Below are 21300 nucleotides of genomic sequence, written 5' to 3' on the forward strand. Positions count from 1 at the left end.
CACACACACACACACACACACACACACACACACACACACACACACACCGGGTTTCATAAGAAAGGTAGATGTATTCTTCCTTAAGCATGTTTATTGAAAGTTGTGGAGTGCAGCTGTCAAGTGCAATTGTGGTATGTATGTTTACAATATCTCATCCGGTCTTTGCAGAAACATGCACAGAACACTATTATACAACCGATACACAGAATGAAAAACAAAAAAAAAAAAAAACATCTCCAGAGTTTGTATTTGCGTTTTTTTTTTTTTTTTTTAAATGTTGAGTTTTAAGATATTGTTCATCCAAAAGTACTTCACTGACAAAAAAAAAATCATAAAGGTGCAATACGCCGGAAAGAAAAAACGTGAAAGTGATTTTTTTCAGTAAGTTAATGTTGCAGTAAGGGATATGGACAACATTGTTGTGTGTGTGTCGTCAGTTGAAGAACCTAAACTCCTGTCCAGCCGCAGTGTTGAAAATACAGCATTAAAAATAGACGACACAGACGGGGCAAGAACTGGCACCTTCCACCTGTGTGACCAAGATAACCTCTGGTTTTACTCCTCATTATTTTACATGGTACTTACACTATACAGAAATATACATCATCTTCTGCCCATCAAACTTTTAGGAAAAAAAAATAAACAAAAATGCAGCGTAGCCCAAATGTCTCAACCCTGTCGAATAAGGTTTAAATCACATGCCGCTACAGGGTTGAGAAAACAGCAATGATGAGCTCAGTCCAGGGCGAAAATGAGGAGATTTGAAAGAGAAATACTGAAATAGAATATCTTCATCTCAATAGGTTCATCCCAAGTAACGTCATCGACGCTGCCAAGTGTTCAAAATACCCTAACCCCCCCCCCCCCCCCCCCCCCCCCCCCCCCCAGATGGGGACTTTGTCATAATTGCTCACATTCTTCATTTGTCACTCTGAGAAGGCTTTTCTCTCTCTCTCTGTCTCAAATCTCCACGCCTGTAACGTTACCGTAGCCTTGAGAGAGAACCACTTTTATTTACATCATTCAGCAAAAAAGAAAGGTAACAACTAATACAATCCGCCACCTCCTACTCTTATGCCGTCAGTAAAATCGACATCACTTAAAATCCAGACACAGGCACAGTGATTTTTTTTTTTTGAATTTTTTTTTTTGAATCTATATCCAAGCATATTGTCGCCACCCATAAGCAGTTGTGTTTCTTCTTGGTATGACATTCTAGTTGATATGTCCAAGGGTTATTTGGCAAAAATGTTCGATGATTCAATCCTCCTCCCACGCAGCATCTCCAGGTCGTCGCCCTCCACCGCCGTGCTGCTCGTCCCACCGGATGCATCCTTCTGAGAGATAAATATGTGCAAATTCTTGTCTTGACAGCGGAACCTCCTGCTGCAGAAGGCAAAGGGTTTTTAGCTCTGCTGCTGTAGCAGAACTGGGGAAAAAACAAAACTGTCCGTCAGTCTGTGAAGAGCACGGCTACGCTGATGGGCCAGAGCTGTGCGAGGCGGGCTGGGCGAGGGCGGCGCTGCTGGGGGGTCCCGGTGTGGCCGCGGTCGGCGGGGAGCCGGTCTGGACCTGGGCCTGGAACTGGGCCATCTGCTCCGGGCTGGCCAGGGTCTTCAACAGGGTGTTCTCCTGCTCCAGCTGGGAGTTACGGTCGATCAGCTCCTTGATCTGCTCCTTCAGGACCTCCACCTCCTCCCGCACGGCGTACATCAGGTGACTCTTCACCAGGTCCTGAGACAGACAGAGATACAGGTTCATGACCGGAATATTTCATCAAATTCACAAGAAAAAGGTCAGGCTCTAACCTGTGGCCCAATATCTATAACTCAAAGATATTCCTCATATGAAATTCTGGCATCAGGAGAAATTTAACTCCTGGTCCTGACCCTAAAAAAGGTGGGAAACTGCACTTGCATAACAATAAAATACACATAAAATGCTGTTCATGTACTGTGAATGACTGAAATCTTACATATCAAACATGTATTCAATTTATCCGATTCAGGAATAAGCTAATAAATATTAAATTGTGTAACGACTAGTGATCATGTCATACAGCAGGGAACAAGATATTTATAACACAATGTTACGTATTATATGCATCAACAGTGAACATGCATAATGACATGAATGGAAACTCAAATCAATTCTAAGTAATAACACAATAACAGTTAAAGACAAAACGTGAATGAGTATATTCCCAGGGTGACACGTTATTAACCCCCAAATTTAAGCTGTGGGCCAATCAGAGGGCGAGATATTTATACCCACGTGTGAGAGCTTTCTAGTTTGCCTAGCAACAGCGACAACAACAGAGAGGAAGAGCGAAACAGAAAATAAAATCTACTGTTTCGCTTTCTGGGGAAAAAGGGTTTGCAATCATATTGTAAAAGTGAGATGACAAATGTAATATTAACAAAAAGATTGATTTAGCATAAAAAGTGATTTTTTTTGCCCAGTCATCACTTAAATTTCTGAAGTCGGAAGCACAATAAAATACCAAATAATAATTTTACGCCTCATAAAAAGTTTGTTTATTGTTGCCACAGATTTAAATGAATATACACACTATAGTCCATGCTCCTCATATTTATTATCTATTAAAACATGCATAAGAGCAAGTAATAAACTAGACAGACACTTTTATCAGATGAATCCCTAAATGTTGTCCTTATGAACATCATCTATTGTTATAAAACATTTCCCACAGTGTAAAGAAAATAAAAACAAGTTAAAAACTCACCATTGCTTGTTCGATCTTGTTGTCTATAGCCACAACGCTGGCTCCTGACGAGCTGTAAACAGAAAGAAAGAATAAATTACTAAAACAGGAAGCCTCTGGAAACGCTTTGCAGGACATGGATGGAGGAGTTTACGTCGGTACAACACAGTTTGCATCCACCACCCTGCTCACTACCTCCATCACACAGAGCTGTGTATTAAAAAAAGACAATGCACCGATAAAACCCTAAAATAACACCGTGTTTTACCTCCTTTCGAGCTTCACGTGCGCACTCTCCGCGTCCAATAACGACGACAGAAAGGAGATGGAGAAATGTCTCAGGTGGTAGACGCCTAGATCCATAGCAGCCACGGTGTAGCACGGCGTGTTCATGCTGCTCGTGTACCACACAGTCCGCTAACAAAACCAGCCGCGTGTCCCGACTCCACCTCCGCGCGATCAGCTCCGCGTGAAACACATCCAACACACGCGTAGGCTATTCTACGAGTACAATCCAAGGTCAGCTCATCTCTCTGCTCTATACACAACACACACAAAAAAAATCTGCAGTTTCGGGACACAAACCAGCATAATTTATCCGAGCGACGCTCCGAGAAAGCCGGGTCTCTGATTGGTCAAGAGCGAGCTCATTTGAATAATCTATTCAGACACGCCCCCACCTGCCGCTCAGCTGACACGTTTTTTTTTTTTTTTTTGCATAAAATATTCCAAGAGCGGAGAGGAGGTGGATGGAACCGGGGAGAACCGGATGGGAAAGGGAAGAAGAAAGAGCTGTACTATTGAAAAACAGGCCGGGGAAGGGCGAGATTTTGGGATTGTTGAATTACAGCAAAAATACACATTATTAAGCTCCTGTTTAAATGTGAAATCACCAGCTGATAGTGCTGATTAGGGCATTATAAACCCAGCAATTTACCCGTCATAACAGAGATACAATGGTTTTATCTCCATAACAAGTAACAGTTACAGGGAATTCCTCTGCTGATCATTTGGTTTTATAGTCTTAAAAACAACATGTGGGGTCAGTTATTCTACTCCAGAAGGCTAGTGAATATATAACGTTTTGGAGGGTGTGTATGTGGTTTCTTTTGCATCATTTAACTCAATTTTAAAGATGTTAGAATGTGTAGCATTCTTCACCAAAAGCCCTCTCTGGCAGTGTAAGACAGGAATTATACCAGCATTCAACATTGCCCACAACAAAAAGGTCATACATCTAATTTACAACCATCTATAGTAAGGAGAGCATTGTATCCAGAGCATAATAATAAGATAGAAGTAAACCATGGGCAGGTGTTCAACCAAAATGCTCTGAACATCCATGCAGTGCTGCTAAGTGTGTTCCTATGATGCCCCCATGTGGCAGTGTAGTGCACTGCAGCCTCGTTTGGCTGAGCCACACCACCAAGAGCAAACACGAGATGTTCGGGCTGTTAAGTGTGAAGCTGGAATAAAACACCATCATACTCCAGCGTAGCACCAACATCCCACTTCCAAAAACCTCTTCTAATGGGAGATTACACATCTGTTAAATGTCTAACGATAATAGAGGACATGTTGAGTCGATGAGGTCAATCTGACTCAAACATTACCGCACACCCAAAATGCCTTTAGGTCAGGAAGAAAACACCTAAAACTCCTCCACACAGGAGCTCCCACCTCAGACATCCTCTAACTAAGACCCCCTCCAACACACACACACCTCCCTGCACAGTCTGAAAGGCCACTCACACATTCCATGCACACCCAAAAACCTCAAAATCATGTACACGCACACGCACACACACACACACACACACAATGCAGCAGCAGGAGAAACTAATCCAGAAATCCTGCTTTCATTTCTTTTCTCACACAATTATCAATTAAGAAAAGTTCTACGTAGAGACATTGACAAAAAGCCACATGTTAAGCTAATAAAAAAAAAAGATCTGGTCTGGCATCGAAAAAACGAGGAAAAACGGTTTGTTTGCATTTATTTCTTGTTAAGCGTTTGTTTTATAGACGTCTAATAACTATTTTGCAACCTTTCCTGAGCGTCCATGATACCTTGATAAACAAGACGTTCAACGCGTTTATTTTCCCTAAAAGGGATCGTGGCGTTGGCCGGTCTGACCTATGGTAAGGTCCACGGAAGATACTCGTATACAAACGATATACTGACGTCCGTGTTAAAACACACTCGCAAAAGGTCCTACAACCCAGCCATTGAGGTACTGTGTACTACTGATGTGTAGCTGTTGTGTCGAGTTCCTGAACAGAAGAAAACTTCCTGCTCGTAGTAATGAGAAATATTCAAATCCCCAAAAGACAGAGCACAGGTTAAGGGGCTTTTAAAGATATTTAAAAAGCCAGCGGGCTTATTTGGGTATCACAGCACAGTTCCGGCTTATTGAGCACACGTACCGAGAAGATGGGCTCAAACACATCCTCTGAGCACTCGTACTGATGTCATCTGCTGCTCACCTCTGACACCAAACACTCTGAACACTTAACAAGAAGCCAAACAGCTTAATAAGAGACTCTAAGCCACGCTTATCTCTTCCGGTCTCTTCTTTGACTGGGGGAAGGGTTTAGCCCATGATCCAGACCCAAATAGCCAGTTCAACTGTGAGGAATAAAAACACACAAAGCACGTGGAGGCTTGGGAGGAGAGGTTTCACTTTTAAAAAAGGGTCACATGTCAAGGATGCGTTGTGCATTTTAAGTACATACGTGGACACACATTTAAACTGATATGAAAAAATATGTACAACAAAAAGTTTGAGGGGTTGCAACATTTTAGCCACAATGCAATAACAAAACAAGGAGCAAGCCTCCTCTTTGTAAGCCATTCTACTGTGGTATGTACACGCTGCTATACTGTTGCAGAAGAGAAGGTGACTTAATGTGAAACTGTGGACCAGATGGAGCAACGTGACGGCAACAGAGCCGTTACAAAGCAGCAGAATACGGCAAGCAAAAAACAAGCATGCTGCGGGTTTGATTACTCACAATCCCATGGAGGTAGTACTAATTGGCGCACACACACCAAACACACATACACCACAGATGTACGACGGCTACGTTTCCACACTTTTCTATAGTCAACTATACATTAACGCACACCCCTCAGAGTTAATGCTGCACCCTGAAGCCAAGAGTGACTGAATGAAAAGGACACTATAGCCACGCAGCCCTTTGTGTGCAGCCACTACAGTGATTGGCTCAAGCAGCGGCACCACACTGTACCGGCTCCCTCTGGGGATTCCCCGTCTTCATATTCACCTTTTGAGATGCTGCTCCAGCTCCCGGAACAAAAGCTTCATTGCCATCTCGTCATGGCCACCCCGCACTCTCACGGAGCCGTCCGGCAGCAGGATCACGTAAACTCCAAAAGTACCGGAGCAGTGGCCTCCCCGAGCGTCTTTTGTTTGGCTGTTTTCTGACACCCCACTCGTTCCTTTTCTTAAAATTCAGTGAGCGGATCTGGGTCGCGGCCTACGTCTGCGTGGGGGGGGGGCGAAATCAACGGGAGCGTGCCAGGTTGTGATGACTTGTGTGTGTGCGCCGCTCATTCTTCCCGCCTGTCTGTGTCATCCATTTGACTAGCGAGTGAATTACCGAGTACAGACAGGAGCTGGGCGGGTGGTGACGTGCGATCATGTGATACTGGGAGTTACATAAAGCATCAACATAGATTAGCATGTGGCCCAGTGATTTCCCTGCTCCTACGCCATAAGCCCTCTGCAGCCGGGGACACGGATGTGCAATCAAACAACGTGGAGCCTCAACCATAGCCTTGTCACATAAAAGGTTGTCAGAATCACAGAGGTCAAAAGCTCTCTGGGTTGGTTTGGTCATCTCGTCAAAAACAGCCCCGACTCTTGAACTCGGTTGGTTTAGTTGGGCAGTTTGAAAATGATTTTTTTTTTGTACACCTTGTAGTTTTCTGTGCCAGCCCACTTTGTGATAGACAAGCAGCCCTGTGCCTCCGGGTCTTATCTTGTCATTTTTCCCTTTAAGATGGCTTAGTGCCTCGGCAGACAGAAAACACAACGTGCACTCGCAGGGCCTCCGCCGGCTTAGAGACAGCCGGCCAAGAAACAACAGGTAAGGCATGAGCATAATGAAGGGGATTTCACTTGTCCTAACAGACTCCATGTGCTGGGGTGAATCGGTATCACGTGACTTGTGGCCGGGGTCGTACATACAGCCGCCTGCTAACGGCACTTTACTCTCTTGAATCAAGCCTCGGCCCTCGCTTTTTATCAGGAAAAGCAACACTGTTGCTTATGAACTAAAGAAATTGGAAATTGGAAAACATTTCAAAAGGCTGTACATTCCCTGGATAGACCCCCAACACACCTATTGCTGAGCCATCATCAGTTCAACATGAAATATCGCCAATTTCCATCCAACTTTCAACCAAAACTAGTTATTGAACACATCCGAGGCGCAAAACAGGCCGTGCAGTCTCAGCGTGATGCTTTTATTTTGCATCTACAACAACACAATAGATACCAGCCTCCGATGATTAATAATGCGCATAACACACAAATAAATACCGACTGAAAACACAAGTTAACGTATGCAGCCATGAGCATGTCGTCGACTAAACAAAAGCCTACTTTGTAAAAAATATGAATGCACTTCATCTACTGTTGCAAATATCAAGAGTAAGGCGATCTAACCAGATAATAGGCTGTACGTCAGCCCAACGCATGACACAACGGTTTATTTATGGTTTAATGTATACTAGCACTGCTTTGCAAAGACATCCTGTTGATTATGATGAGACAAGTCCTACATGTGGGTTTTGGTTCTGGTTTAATTCTTGTGTCTCACTCACTCTGCTGTGTGTTCGGGGGGAGAGATGCAAGTTAATAAAAGGGGCCTGGCATGTCCCAGAGATGAGGCCTATTGAATTGCTGAATTGTAGTTTGATAGTGGAAAGCACACATAGACTTTACCAGTAAGCCCTGGCAGTGGTTTTCCATAGTCACACCCTGACTATGGAGAACCACAGAGAGCTACTGAGTGAGTCAGTCAGAGAGGCAAGGGAGGAATGATGAGTGGCCATTTTGGCCTCCATACGTAAGAGAGAGAGCGGGAGGTGCTATTGGAGCGTTTTGGGCTGACAGCAGCAAGTCCTCAGTGCTCGCTCTGTACTAAACTCAGGCACACCCACCGGGGGAGAGAAGGAGGGAGCCGCGAGAGCCAGAACCGCCTCGATCCACCATTTAGGAAATGTCTTTTCTGCAATAGAAATGCAAAAATGTTCAAATGTGTCGATAGGTAAAATACATATGAATGCATGATTAAAGGAAACGTATCCTCTCGCTCTTCACACCATAGCAGGACTACTGGACCGTCTGACTGACACAAAGGAACTGTGAAAATGACATCTAGAAAATGGGCTCAACATGCAGGAACTAACACAGGAGGGGTCCTGGAACATGCTTGTAATGATTCAAGACTAAAGAAATGAAACCATGACATAGTTGGTAGACATCCTGCTCAATGCTATCTGTGAATAAACTGCTAGCATCTGCATTGTTTATCGAGTCACTTAAACACCCACTGGCAGAGAAAGTAACCTGTTTCAGAGTAGGGACCAAATCTCCCTCACTGTGTGTCTCTCTCTCACACACACGGTTACATAAGTGTGTGTGTGTGTGTGTGCAGAAGGTTTGAGTAATGTGGAGTGAAACCTGGCATTAACAGGATTAGCAGCCAAAGAACACAGCGCTCAGAGTCCAGACTACAGAGGATGGAGGCAATGCCGACGGCAGCGATGAAGACGAGGAGAGAAGGCCCATTGTTGTTGGGTTGGACGGTGAACGTAAGCATATGTCCTTATAGAATGTACCTGCAGTTAAATTGAGATTTGTAATATAACTTAAGTGGAAATTCAAACACTGGAACTCAAAATGTATATTCCAAACAGGCCACAATAACACCTCAGAGAATATTTATATATTCAATGGCGCCGGTAGTGGTAGTGGATCTTGAAAGTCATAAAGCACAGAGGAATATCCTGATACTAACCGTAAAATCAAAACAAGATATGCCTGTTGTGCCCCAGGCTGTTCAGGTCAGCTGGGGTGTTTCTTTTCAGCTTTGGCCAGTTTGACGTCTTTCAGGGTCCTCACGAAAGATAAGAACGGTTCCATTTATCTCCTTCAATTTGAACTGAACATCTGTTTGCTTATCTTTTAGAATCTGAGGGAGGACAGATTTCTCATGCTGATGTCTGGGTCATAAAGCCACACGCACGCGCACACCTTGAAGCTAACAGAGTGATAACGGTGCGTTTGTGTTGGCTGGTAGGAGGCTGTTCTCTTCATACTCCACCGAACCACAAGACCAAGTGAGTCATCTCTCCCTCATGCAGTCCACATCTCAAACAAACCGCCAACGTGATCTGCAGGCGTCTCCGCCGGTTCACCAGCAGCTATGGCTGGATGCAGTTGTAGCGTATACGACAACATTAACACCATCCGTCTATCTGTGAGCTTATGAGGTATATACGTTGACGAATGGTCTCCCTTGTCTGTCATTTGTACCTACTATAACTCCCAAAGTGTCACCAAGCTCACGTTTCATGCAAAGCTAGTTAAAGCTAGTTTGTGGTCCTTCAGGGTGGTCATGACATAGTTTCCTCTACAGCTCAGCTGCTGTAAATGGAAGAATAAATCTGTTATTATGCAAAACAAACTGGTAAAAGTATACAGGTTCAAAGCTAGAAAATGTTACCTTACATATATATATTATTACTAACTTTTCTATGGTTATACACCTCTAGAAATACACGATATCTCATAAATTCTATGTGAATTTGGGCTGGATCCCTGAAAACAGGTCACTGAACGGTCAGAAAACTGATGTTACCGCCCGTCTCGATTTGTTCCAGTCTTCCAAACATCTCCGAATACCAAGAATGTCCATGTTGCCTCAAGGCAAAGCGATTCTATTAATCATATGTGGTCACTGCGGGCCAGCAGAGTCCGTATTTATGACTTGTAATTGGATTCAAAGATAAAGAATCATGGTCCTCGTTGGTTTTCTGTGCGTTTTTTTAACATCTCTGCCTAATTTTTCAATAAGTCTGGAAAGATTTGGCTGCGAGCCCTGACCCATATATCTGCCTTCTCATTTGTGTGTGTGTGTGTGTGCATGCAAGATTACAAGTGAAGAGAGGAGGACAGAGCAGTGAGTGGATTAATTGACGACGACTCCACCGTCAGGGCCGAAATCTGTGACGACAGCAGCGCTATCAAAAGCACAGCTTAGCTGCAGACACCAACGGTTTCCTGTAGTTCTTCACAGGCCAACACAGAAAGTCTCAACACTGTCACACCACTTCGTCTAATATCTGGCAATAAATGCCGTTCCCATTTACAGTCTTCAGCCTTACAAGCTGCCTTAGCGAGTATGATAAGACTCTTGAAAATGGTGACAACAAACAAAACGAAAAGTACCAAGGAGCTTAATAGAGGAAAGGTTTGTGGTTATGTGGAAAGAAATGCCGAAGTCCACTACAACGATCAACAGACATCATAATTGTAAGCAGATTAAACTGATTGGAGATGCATGTTCTCTGTCAGTGGACCTGAACTTGGGAGCTCCTTATAAAGGATGCAACCTCATGAACTATCTTAACCAACTTATGAATAAGCACTTAATCAGTTTAGATTCTACTCTGCTTGATGTTAGTGAACGTAACATTGACATTTTGTAAATAAAATGAGACCAGTTGGTTCAGCATTGCTACTCAGTCAACAGACAAAATATTCTGACTGCAACAGAACGAGGACAACTTTACGCAGCTATTCTGTTACCCGCAATCTACCGCACTCGAAGTAAAACTGATGAGTCAATGACATCCCTCCTGAGTAGCACACTGTTACACATACGATAGTATTTAGCTGAGACTCCATTTTACATGTTCTTTGACATTCAAGAAGCCGCATTATGGCAGCTCTGCTCATAGAAAAACATCCGATTTGCTTTAAAAAGTTACTACCTCATTAAAAAAACAAACAAAAAAAAAAAAAACTGCTGACTCAATCACAGACCAACATTGAGAGACTAACTGCTCCATTATTTTCTAGGTAGGTATACATTGCCACCTAGTGGCAAATACTAGAGCCAACACATGCCTTACTGCTAATTAAACCTTCACAAACCTGAATAGACCTGTTTTCCTGTTAAGTGCTCACTTTCTGCCAGAATGTCATGAACTAAACCCAAACTCCACACCCGGTGTTCTCATTTGTTGTGCCCTGCCGATCCCAAAAAAATGTCTGACATGGCATAAAAATTCAGACTAAACAAGCCACGTGAAGTCTGCATCAACTTGTATCTCTGTTCGGTATTAATTAGGACAGAAGGAGTTTGATTAGTTTTGTTCGGTGTCACGCTGAAGCAAAGGTTATGTTTATGAGGTAGTGGAATTCACACTGATGTGGTCATGATGCGCTTCACTAATGTTATTCATGTAACAGCAGAACAAGTTATGTTTTTCTTCCTACCTTAAACTTTCGTCATACCATTCTCCTCAAATATTTAGAGGAACTGTGACAGAAGATGGGCGTAACTCTTTGTTGGGACACAATGTGATGCTCACAGACCTAACAGTACTACGATCACAGTATTTTGGCTTCATTTGCAACTGGAGAAAAATGCGTAATTTGAAATAATCATTGCTTACTAGGAAAAGAGACGTTTAACAAAGCCAGAACGTAAGCTCTTGCCTTTTAAAATGATTTCAGTTATTCTCTGTCATGTAGTGTTTATTATTCGCCACTAGAGGGACTCGTATCCTGTCTTTGATTCAAGGCTCCTTAAAATAGCCTCTCACAAACTGCTTCCAAACATGGCTCAATGAAAACACACATCACAGCATTCACTCCAGACCTCTGACCAGTCGGCACATGATAAACTCAGTTAAAGGTAAAACCACCATCATCACACAGGACCCTTCACACCCCCTCCACAACTCCATCTTCCAACCATCAGACACCCTCTATTTTAAAAACAACTCCACACTGGACAAATCTATTGATGTCATTCATACCCACTCCCATTAACATGATATACAAGCTAATAAGGAATTTGTACTGTAACATTATATATTTTTGCTACATGTATGTTTTCACTCTGCCTGTGAGAAGTTTAACCTGCCAGCCCTTCTTCAACCCTCCCTACCACTGGTCCTTTCATCCTAAAATCCTTTCATAACAATTCTCATTTCTCTGACGTTAACGACTCCAACAACTGATTTGTGACCTCAATAACTCTCACATCACTGATTCTCAAGTCGAAGCACACGAGGAGCTCCAGCACAGACTCACTCTCCGCTGCAGCATATTTTTTTAAATTTTTTTTTTAAAGAAAAGTAGAGATGAACTAGTTCATGCTAATCTCAAAAATCTAAAAAGGTGATTTTTATCATTATGAAGAACCTGATGCATGTGGGCCGCTCACAATTTTTCCAACCAGCAGGGGGGAGTACAGCACTATTAACAGCTGGTTTGCAGGGAGGCAATAGATGGCGTTCATGCTGCAGTGACTGTGCCGATAGAGACCAAAGGCAACGTGTGACTTCAGACTGTTGCTCACTCCAAACAGAAGAGGGTGGTTAGAGTGAGCTGGATTGTGAACAGCACTGAACATAGACAGTCTACCTTTTAAACAGTATTAAATGCAAAATTCAAGAGATGAAATGCAAGCGTGTCAAACACACACACACACACACACACACACACACACACAGTGCAAAGTGTGCATGTGTGGGCTTCCTGAATAAATTCAATATATGGGAAGTAATGAGTACAGCACACATTAAAGTACCACATTCAGCCTGGCAGAATGTTATCCAAAAGGATAACATTTTAAATTGTTGAAATTGTAAGGATACAATTTGCCTCGAGTCTTGTATACCAACTGCTATAACAAAACAAAAACAGTCTGTATCGGCCAACATGGCGCATTGGCGGCAAAACAACGTGATAGTGGCACCTCGAAAAGTTATAGTGGCATCGTCATTCAAAGATGTCGCCTTGACTGTGGGGAGAAAGTGACGGACATCTTTTACTGTTTTGTGATTTTTTTATAGACCAAACAATGAATCACGTAAATAATGATAAGATGAATCTATACATATGGTATCAAAGACATGCAGGAGAAAGACAAACAGGAATGCGTACGCTGATAGCAAAGTCATCCCCTGCATTTATGTATGTATGCGCGCGCGTGTGTGTGTGTGTGTGTGTGCGTGCGAGCGAGCGAGATTCCTGGAGCTGACTGGACAGTGTTCTGGCCACAGGAATGCGGGCCATGACTCAGCACATTGCCTGCATGTTCAGGGGGATGACACTGGCAGCCCACTGAGGCCTAACGATAAGAAATGAGCGGTTGAACATTAAACCTCCAACACGTCATGACGGTACATAAACGCCTATAACGGTAGAAACGTGTCCACCGATAGAAACGGTATTACCAGAAACTAATTTCCGCATAAATCCAGCTGCCTGGCACGGTGACGAGATTCTGGCAGACATGGAGGAGGAGGAGGAGAGTGAATACGGAGCAGCAGGAAGAAACCCAATCAACCCAAGAAGAGACAGAACTCTGGGACATGATGACTGAAGTCAGGTTGGTATTTATGAGCACATGTTAACCTAAAAACTTGTAACAGTTGAAACGATTGTTCTCAGGAAACTTTAAGCTTATATTTTGAATTTTTTGTTTTACAGCTTCGAGTCTTGTTTTTAACTAAAGTTCCAAAAAAAAAATATATATATATATATATATATATATATAAAATAAAGGACTGTCCGCTGCACTGTGATTAAAAAGAGATGTCTATGTTCTCCCGGACTAATAACGAAATGAGTCAGCACGACAATACACCACAAAAACCTATATTTTGGTGAATACTTTCTCTTTGCAGCGCTACAAACGGTCTTATACACACACACAAGAAACAGAGAGGCAAACATTGAACCTCTCAACAAGACAACGCATTCCGAGTGCGCTTATGCAGTCATGACCAAAGATCACATGACTCAGCCGATTGATTTTGATGCACTACAGGACCCCTCAGTGGAAAGACAATAAATAAAACAAACAAACAAACAATAGTTGAGGCAGCAATCCAATTGCTTCTGCCGGTAATGAACAGCTACAAAAAGAAGCAGAAGAAAAACAGACAAGAGCAGTTTTTTCAACAAGGATAGACCATCGTGTGAGCGTGTGTGTGTGTGTGTGCGCGCGTGTGTTCAGGGGTGGGAGGGTAATTTTCCCACAGATGAAAGGCAGGCTAAAAACACAATCCATTACAGACCATTAGCTCTCCCACTGCACTGTTAAGTGAAACAATCCTGTTTATCGATGGAAAAATAAACCATCTGAAAGAAAATGAAATCAATGAACCATCTGCACAAAGCATACAAACAAGCAAAGGACAAAGACGAGGGGTGATTAATACAGCGATATCCAAATACGGGTGGTTTGTATTAACCTCTATATCTCTCACAATCTCCTCATTTCATTCTGCCATTCATGCTTTCAGCGCTCGGCTTAGACAGACATACTAAATATTCAGCGGTGTGTAGTGAGTCCTCACACACAGCATGTTGCTGGTCTGCTGTGTTCTGGTGTTCTCTGGCTCGGTCTATTTAGTCAGCAGCATAACAAATAACAAATGCTGTTTACTTTTAGTGAAACACTTTTAGTGCAACTGTGGACAAGCCAGAGCTCAATACGACAACAAAACAAAAAGGCAGCAGCCGGACGCTGCTGCAGTATTGGTGCATTTGATATAAAGAAATAACTGTGATTGAGTTAGAGTGTTTGTAGATGCCGATGTCCTGATCGTATATTTTACTGGACATTGGCGGATAACAACAGTCTGTAAAACATTTCACATTTCAAATGTGTGCCGAACAGCGAGGGAGGATCTGTACGGATCGACAGAGGTCCATTACACCACTTCTGTTTAGAGCCATCTTTCAAACCAACAGGGGGTGTTTGCTCCTGAAAATACACAATATTAATAAGGTATGGTTACATTAGTATTACACAAACCAAGATGTGGCCAATGACTGCAACATGTGCACACACATCAGGTTCGTCAAAGTCTGTGGTACAACCTTCCCCAAGCCAAAGCTCATAGACAACCATCGATAGTGGAGCAACACAATGGCCGGATTTATCAGAGCTGGAACACAACTCTGCTCAGTCTGGTTCCATCTGGTCCAGTCTGCTGTGTCCTCAGCCAGCACAAGTAGACCTGACTAAGTTGGGATGGGTTCAGGTCGGGTCACTTCCTCTATGTGTTGTAAATTTTGGGGATCTCGTTGATCTCTGCACACAATGAGCAACGGGCACAGCAGAGATAGCATCATGCTGCCAGCCAGAGCCCCCCACACACACACACACACACACACACACACACACACACACACACACACACACACACACACACACACACACACACACACACACAGTTGAAAGCTTTCGACGTCTCAGACTAGCAGAAGAAATCCGTATGTTGGGCACATATGCAAGGAAGTAATAAACATATTTGAATCGAAGCAAACAACCAATATTATTAAGTGATGATATTGTTCATCTTTGCATGTGTAAGATCTTATTGCAAAAGATTGCGTGAGCGAAATAATCTGAAACTGCATCTCTTCATGAAAAGCCAAAATAACAGTCCGTCAATTTATCATTTTAGATGCCAAAGATTTTTTTCGAAATAATTTAATATCTTGTTATTGCCAACGTCGCTTCATGAAGATTCGGATAAGACCTAAACAACAGAAAACAGAACCGCACTAAGAGCATATTACATGTTGATGGAAAACATAACGGAGTAAAAAGTATTTGGACCAAATCTTAAATAATTGCTTATAAAAGCACGTTTTCTCCAGATGTACTTACAAATTAAAGTACCAACTTAGAGCCACTTGGTGTTACGTGGAAAAGAAAGTATAAACTGGAAGTTATCGTCTCAAAAACATCCAATTTGTATTGTAATTAGAAAGCAACAACCGTAAGCAAGCCGAGTATCTGAAATAAGTCCAGAGCCAGATCTCATCACAACATCTACGATAATGAATAAAACCAATCGTGGTAAAAATGTGTAATTTAAAATGGTTGTAAAGTGCTTTACGTTAAACGTAGAACAAAAAATAAGGCCGTGCGTTACCTCTACAAAAACACGTCTTCCATCTGAAGGTTTGAAAGGTGAGAGACAGATATATGAAGGACTTTTAAATCTGCAACCAACTTCTAAATTAACACTCAACTTAAATAAATGCTTGTTAGCGATAAACAAACACTACAGACTCACTGTCATGAATGGGAAACTGATGCTGGAGTACACCCACAGCTCAGGTTACCCCAGCATTGCACATAGCTATGTGGGCAAGAATGGAAGAGGAACACCGATCAGTGACGCGGTTACTGAAAAGAAGCTCGACCTCAGCGGTGGTTAGACGGGTCAATCAGCTGCTGAAAAGCTCTGTGGGGGGCTCAGTGTGATCTCATTCATGTTGAGCAAAGAAAAAACAAAAACTATTAGGCTCAGCATTTTCACTTGTACGTCTAATCCTGTGCAGCAGTTTACGTTTCTTAATGTATGCTGCAATTAAAAACAGCTGTGGTTTGTCTGTACTTCAAATGTAGTCTTAGAATAGAAATGAACATCTTGATTGGGACATGAATGGTTTGTGGTCTCTGGGTTTGCACAGTTTTTTCGGCCGAGACAAATAGACGTTTACATTCGACTTCAGCGGGTGAGCTACTGAGAAATTAACCGTGAGCCTAATTCACCGAGACGGTCTTTCTCATTGGAAACGAGGGCTTTGGTTTCACCCAAATGCTTCTTATCATCAAAGACAATAATCCACCTGATCCCCATAGATTTCACATTCCTCAGCAGTAAACATCAAGCAATGACAGTAGCCATCATTCAGTATCCATCCAACTGCCTCATAGAGACTCATTACATCCATGTTACCCTCCACAGTCCCAGTAATGACCAGTCCAGTGATCCAATTATCTTTAGAATTATAACTCTGGTGTGCAAAACATCCTAGAAGCTTACGTCATAAGAACATTTTTCAGACTTTGGGAAAATGGGCTTAAGATTTAAGAGCGACTGAAATGTGGGCAATTTCCTGCTGCTGAGTGATTAAAATTCCCCCGAAACCTCAAAATCGCTTCTTAAAAATGATTGTTGAGGGGGGAACATTCCACTGGACTTTCAGCTTGTTCGGAGTGTTGTTCTCTGGATGTGTGTGAGTGAGTGAAAGAGAGAGCGAAAGAGAGCTCTTAATAAAATCAATAAGCTCTTAGTGAAAGTAAAGGACGACTGGACTATACTTTTTACGTCAAAAAGTAAACCACCATCTTCTCTTCATAAGTTCATTAAAAGAAAGAATGTTTAAGCTCTTCCTAAAAATAAATTAATAAAATATTGTCTTTAAAATTTTGTTTCGCCTGTAAAATTATTAAGACTATTTAGGTAATTTCTGTCACATTTGCAGCTACCTACCTATCTAAGTTCAACAACTTCTGCCTTGTTTCCTGTTTGTAAAACAACAAATGTGCTGAGAGAGAGAGAGCGTGTGTGTGTTTGTGCGTGTTCAGCGAACTGTGAACCCAGCAGAAATTGTGCCCTGTAAGGAGTCAGGATTCAAGCAAGGAGTCAGTCTCGTCTAGTCAGGCTAGGAGGTGAAATGCCGAATCACTGCAGCCACTTGATAAAGAAAGACACGAGGCGTCACAGCCAGCTGAGTCCTGCTCTGTGTCCCACTGACAGAGGACAGTAGCCGCCTGGTAACCGTCTGCCGTCTATCTAGGAAAACAATAACACGTTTCTTCCCTCACAGCGGCCAAATCATCCAGCTTCTCTCTGAACAGGAAGCATCTCGCTGTAAACTGCTTTGATTCCCGACTAGTGCTAAACTGTGGGTCAATTGTGCCAAAATGCGATTACAAACAATCAAATAAATATAAACCAAAAATGTCTTACCCATCCTCCTCTCCATCAACAGTCTTGAGACCAGCGGATGCAGTTAAGGCACTGGCGGTAGCGGCGTTGCCCTCGGCTTCTTGACCCTGGCCAGCCGTGGATCCAGATCCGGCCTCCCCGCCGGACAGCTTGGGCAGCCCCAACAGAGCCGACTGGTGCTGGAGGAGCAGCCGCTGGGCGTCCTGCAGCTGAGTGGTGGTGAAGGTGGGCAGACTGGCGTAGAGGGCGCTGGCCTGGGCAGCATGAGCCAGGGCCAGGATGCTGCTGTGGTCCTGGGACAGGCCGACACAAGACAGCTGGCTCTGCGAAGCGCCCTGTGGGAGCATCCTACCACTATTCCCAGCGTTGTGGGCCTGGGGCACGCTCTGAGGGTTGGATGGAGGCACACTTGGGGCAGACACTTGGCCCGGGTTTTGGATTTGCATTGGGAGTGAATGTTGCTTCTGCTGCTGGCAGTCCTGATGGACTTGGTGGCTCTGAGGATGTTGGCCAAGACCCGGTAGTCCAATGTGAGGGGGCATACTGGAGGCGGTGGGCTGCTGGGGCTGCGTGTTAAGGTGCGGGCCTCCCATCATCTGACACGCTCCATTAGCCGATCCAGCTTGGTGGGACAGAGGTTGAGAAGCAGCAGCCTGGGGGACACCTTGGTGTGGATGGGTGTACTCAGGTGGCCTCACCTGCACTGCAGCTGCTTGGGGGGTAGCAGGTGGTTGCTGCGGCAGCGTTGCATAGCCTACCTGCTGCTGAACACCGACTAGGCCCTGTGTGGTGGTGCCTGAGGATTGATTAGCAACTGCCTGGGCATAAGTGAGGTGCTGGTTGGGTAAAGCTGACGTAGGGAGACCGCTGGCAGTCTGGTGGCCTGGATGATGAATGTTAGCAGGAGCCATAGTAGCCTTCACGTGTGAATGGGTAATATCCGTGTGGTGCATTTGAGGCTGGGACACTCCCATGCTTAAGCCACTGGGGAGGATTCCTTGAAAGCCCTGAGAAGGGGAGGCATAATCCTGGGCATGCTGGGGTGCCGGGGGTCCCCCAGCTTCTCCACTGCACACACTCTCAGCATAGTGACTCAATGTGCTCATGGTGCTACTCACAGAACTACCACTTGTGCTTTCCCTCTCCGAGGCCCCAGCGAAGCTCTCGGAGACAAACTGGCGCATGCTGAGAGACCCGGCGTCGGATGCGGAGGAGCTGGGAGCAGAGGCGGGGGTCTCCTTGTCATAGAACTCAGCGCATGTCCATCTGCCCTTCTTAAAGGGTTCAGAGCTGGAGTCCAGCTTCACCACCCTGAAGCGAGAACTGGTTGTAGCCACTGCAGGGGCTGGAGCAGGCTGGATAGGAGCAGATGGTACAGGGGCTGGGGCACTCCCAGGATGCACCACAGCAGCTCCAACCCTCCCCTGGGTCCCACTGGAGAGTCCGATCCCTCCAGAGGCACTGACACTGGCAGCAGTAGTGGTCATACTGATGCTGGAGTTGGTGTTTTGGTGTTGCTGGATCATGCTGACATTATTGGTGGTTATAAGGTTACCCCCAGCTGCAGCAGCACCAACTGGCCCTCCGCTTACCACGTTGAGAGGAAAGCCACCGCTGCTACCGCTAGCACTCATGCTCATCCCCCCTCTCACAGGCACGTTGGCAGAGCTCAACATATTCACATTACTAACAGTGCTGGTCTGGGGATTAACTATGCTAACTGTAGTGCCCGAAGCCGAGCTGTGCATTCCAGGGACAGATCCCGGGGCCACAACCCCCACAGGCTGAGCGGCGGCCTGGGAAACATTCTCTCGAGGGACCGCCACGGTTGAAGGCATTTTCTGGGTGACAGACGGGGTGCTGCCATGCCCAGGGTAGACCTGGGCATGGTTAGGATGATGAGGATGGTGATGGTGCACAGTGCCGTTCACCATGGCCCCACCGTGCTGTTGAGCCTGGTTCAGGGCATGGGGGTGCGAAGACTGGTTGGGGGAGACAGCTCCGGGGGTCTCCGCCTCGTGGAAATTATTCAGCGTCTCCTCCGAGGAGCTCCTCTCTGCTCCCACTATGTCGTTAGCTCGGGAGAGGGACACGTCCAGGATTTCAGAAGAAGACAGATCCTCCGTGTGGGACTCGTCCAGGTCGTCGTAGCTCTCCGTGTCCTCTGCAATACTGTTGTTGGTGCTCACAGATATCTGTGCCGGAGTCACACTCGTGATCTGGAAACCACTCTTCTTCTTTATCTGCGCTCCGACCGACTGTGTGGGCTGGGGCTGCGAGTGCAGATTGAGGCTGTGGGGTGGAATATGATGGGAACCCGGGGAGGACGAGCCAGCAGGAGGTTGGCACTGGTTCAACAGGGAGGGTTGATAATCATCGGCCGGGACGTGGCTGTTGTTGACCACCGGGTTGGCCGGCGTTGACAGCGCGGAGCCGCTCCCGCTGCCCGTGTTACTACCCCTCCTGTGAAAGACAGCCGGGTGCGCCATCTTTCTAACGCTGCCAGAGTCTCCTGCAGCGTCCGGATGATGCATTTCGGGAGAATCCGGGGGGGGGGGAGATTGTCGCTCTCTGACAGAATGCAATAACGTTGCAGCTCGTTAACGGCGCCGTTTTGACTCAACTTCGACCAACAGACAACACGATCAAAAAGAATATATATCAGCTGTTCCTAATTAACCAGGCAAAGTTGTGCCAATTTTGCAGCGACTCAAATTTGCATACTATTCCAAATGATATGTGGTGACAGTTAGCGAGGCAGAAGAAGCTCGTGGCCTAACGTCACCGGTGTTTTACGCGTGTGCCTTGCTTAACGCACAAGCTAACATGTTGTCGGGTTTCCAATGAGTAACTACGTTGGAATGACCACGCGTGCTAAAAGCAGAGGAGCACGCGCAGAGTCAGTTAGCCTAAACAACGGCTGCTAGCCTGACAGAAGAGGAACGTCAGCTAGCTAGCTAGCCGCCAGTATCCATCACCGGCTAGCTAAACACACACTACAGGCGAGGCGCGTTAGCTGCTGAATTTGCTCAAAGGAAATAAATTGTAAACAGGCCACCTCTCCTCCGGTGCACGGCGATGTAAAACACGAATACGAGCACTTCACGGATGCGTTCAAATGTTTAATCCATTCCACCGAGTCCTCGTTTTGGGGTCTTGGTTTTGCTGTATCACTGGTCCTCCCCAGTGGTAGCGTTGTTCGGTATGTAGCCTCCTGCAACGCTGCTGTGGCTCTGCGCGCTGTGACGGGACTGAAGGGGAGGGGTGTGCTCCGGAATATGGCGACCGCGCATGGTCTCTGCTGCCAGACATAAAGCAGTCTGGGAGAGGCGGGGACGAACCCAACGTCAACATGCACGGAAAGAGCCGGAAAGAGCCGAGGAGAGGGCTCTCACTCATGAGGTACGAGGACACTGTGGATGATGTTTTTTACTGTTTAACTCAAAGACAGATAGATAGATAGATAGATAGACGGACGGACGGAGGGATGATAGATAGATAGATAGATAGATAGATAGACGGACGGATGATAGATAGATAG

At 45.0% G+C, this 21300-nt stretch overlaps 1 protein-coding gene across 3 annotated transcripts; it reads right to left on the reverse strand.

The window, feature by feature from the left end:
- Nucleotides 1-73: 73 nt before the first annotated feature.
- tsc22d1 (TSC22 domain family, member 1) lies at nt 74-21017 on the reverse strand. 3 transcript variants are annotated; one of them, XM_031858501.1, is made up of 3 exons: nt 17781-21017; nt 2747-2798; nt 74-1734 (listed from the first exon to the last, which is right to left on the reverse strand). In XM_031858501.1, exons 1-3 carry the CDS (start codon nt 20291-20293, stop codon nt 1474-1476), a joined length of 2826 nt encoding a protein of 941 aa, XP_031714361.1. In that variant the 5' UTR covers nt 20294-21017; the 3' UTR covers nt 74-1473. The 3 variants fall into 3 exon arrangements, with proteins under 3 accessions (XP_031714361.1, XP_031714363.1, XP_031714362.1); XM_031858503.1 differs by lacking the exon at nt 17781-21017 and adding an exon at nt 6014-12957; XM_031858502.1 differs by lacking the exon at nt 17781-21017 and adding an exon at nt 2994-6003.
- Nucleotides 21018-21300: the final 283 nt, after the last annotated feature.

Source organism: Anarrhichthys ocellatus, unplaced genomic scaffold (genome assembly GCF_004355925.1).
Source record: "Anarrhichthys ocellatus isolate YVR2014 unplaced genomic scaffold, GSC_Weel_1.0 scaffold20, whole genome shotgun sequence".
NCBI classification, from domain to species: Eukaryota; Metazoa; Chordata; class Actinopteri; order Perciformes; family Anarhichadidae; genus Anarrhichthys; species Anarrhichthys ocellatus.

Excerpts from the sequence above, each read along its gene's own strand:
- tsc22d1 (XM_031858501.1), bottom strand. The coding sequence starts at position 20,293 with ATGCATCATCCGGACGCTGCAGGAGACTCTGGCAGCGTTAGAAAGATG. Across the intron at positions 2,799-17,780 it reads GTTGATGGAGAGGAGGATGG|CTCGTCAGGAGCCAGCGTTG; the intron begins GTAAGACATTTT and ends TTCTGTTTACAG. Across the intron at positions 1,735-2,746 it reads ACAAGATCGAACAAGCAATG|GACCTGGTGAAGAGTCACCT; the intron begins GTGAGTTTTTAA and ends TGTCTGTCTCAG.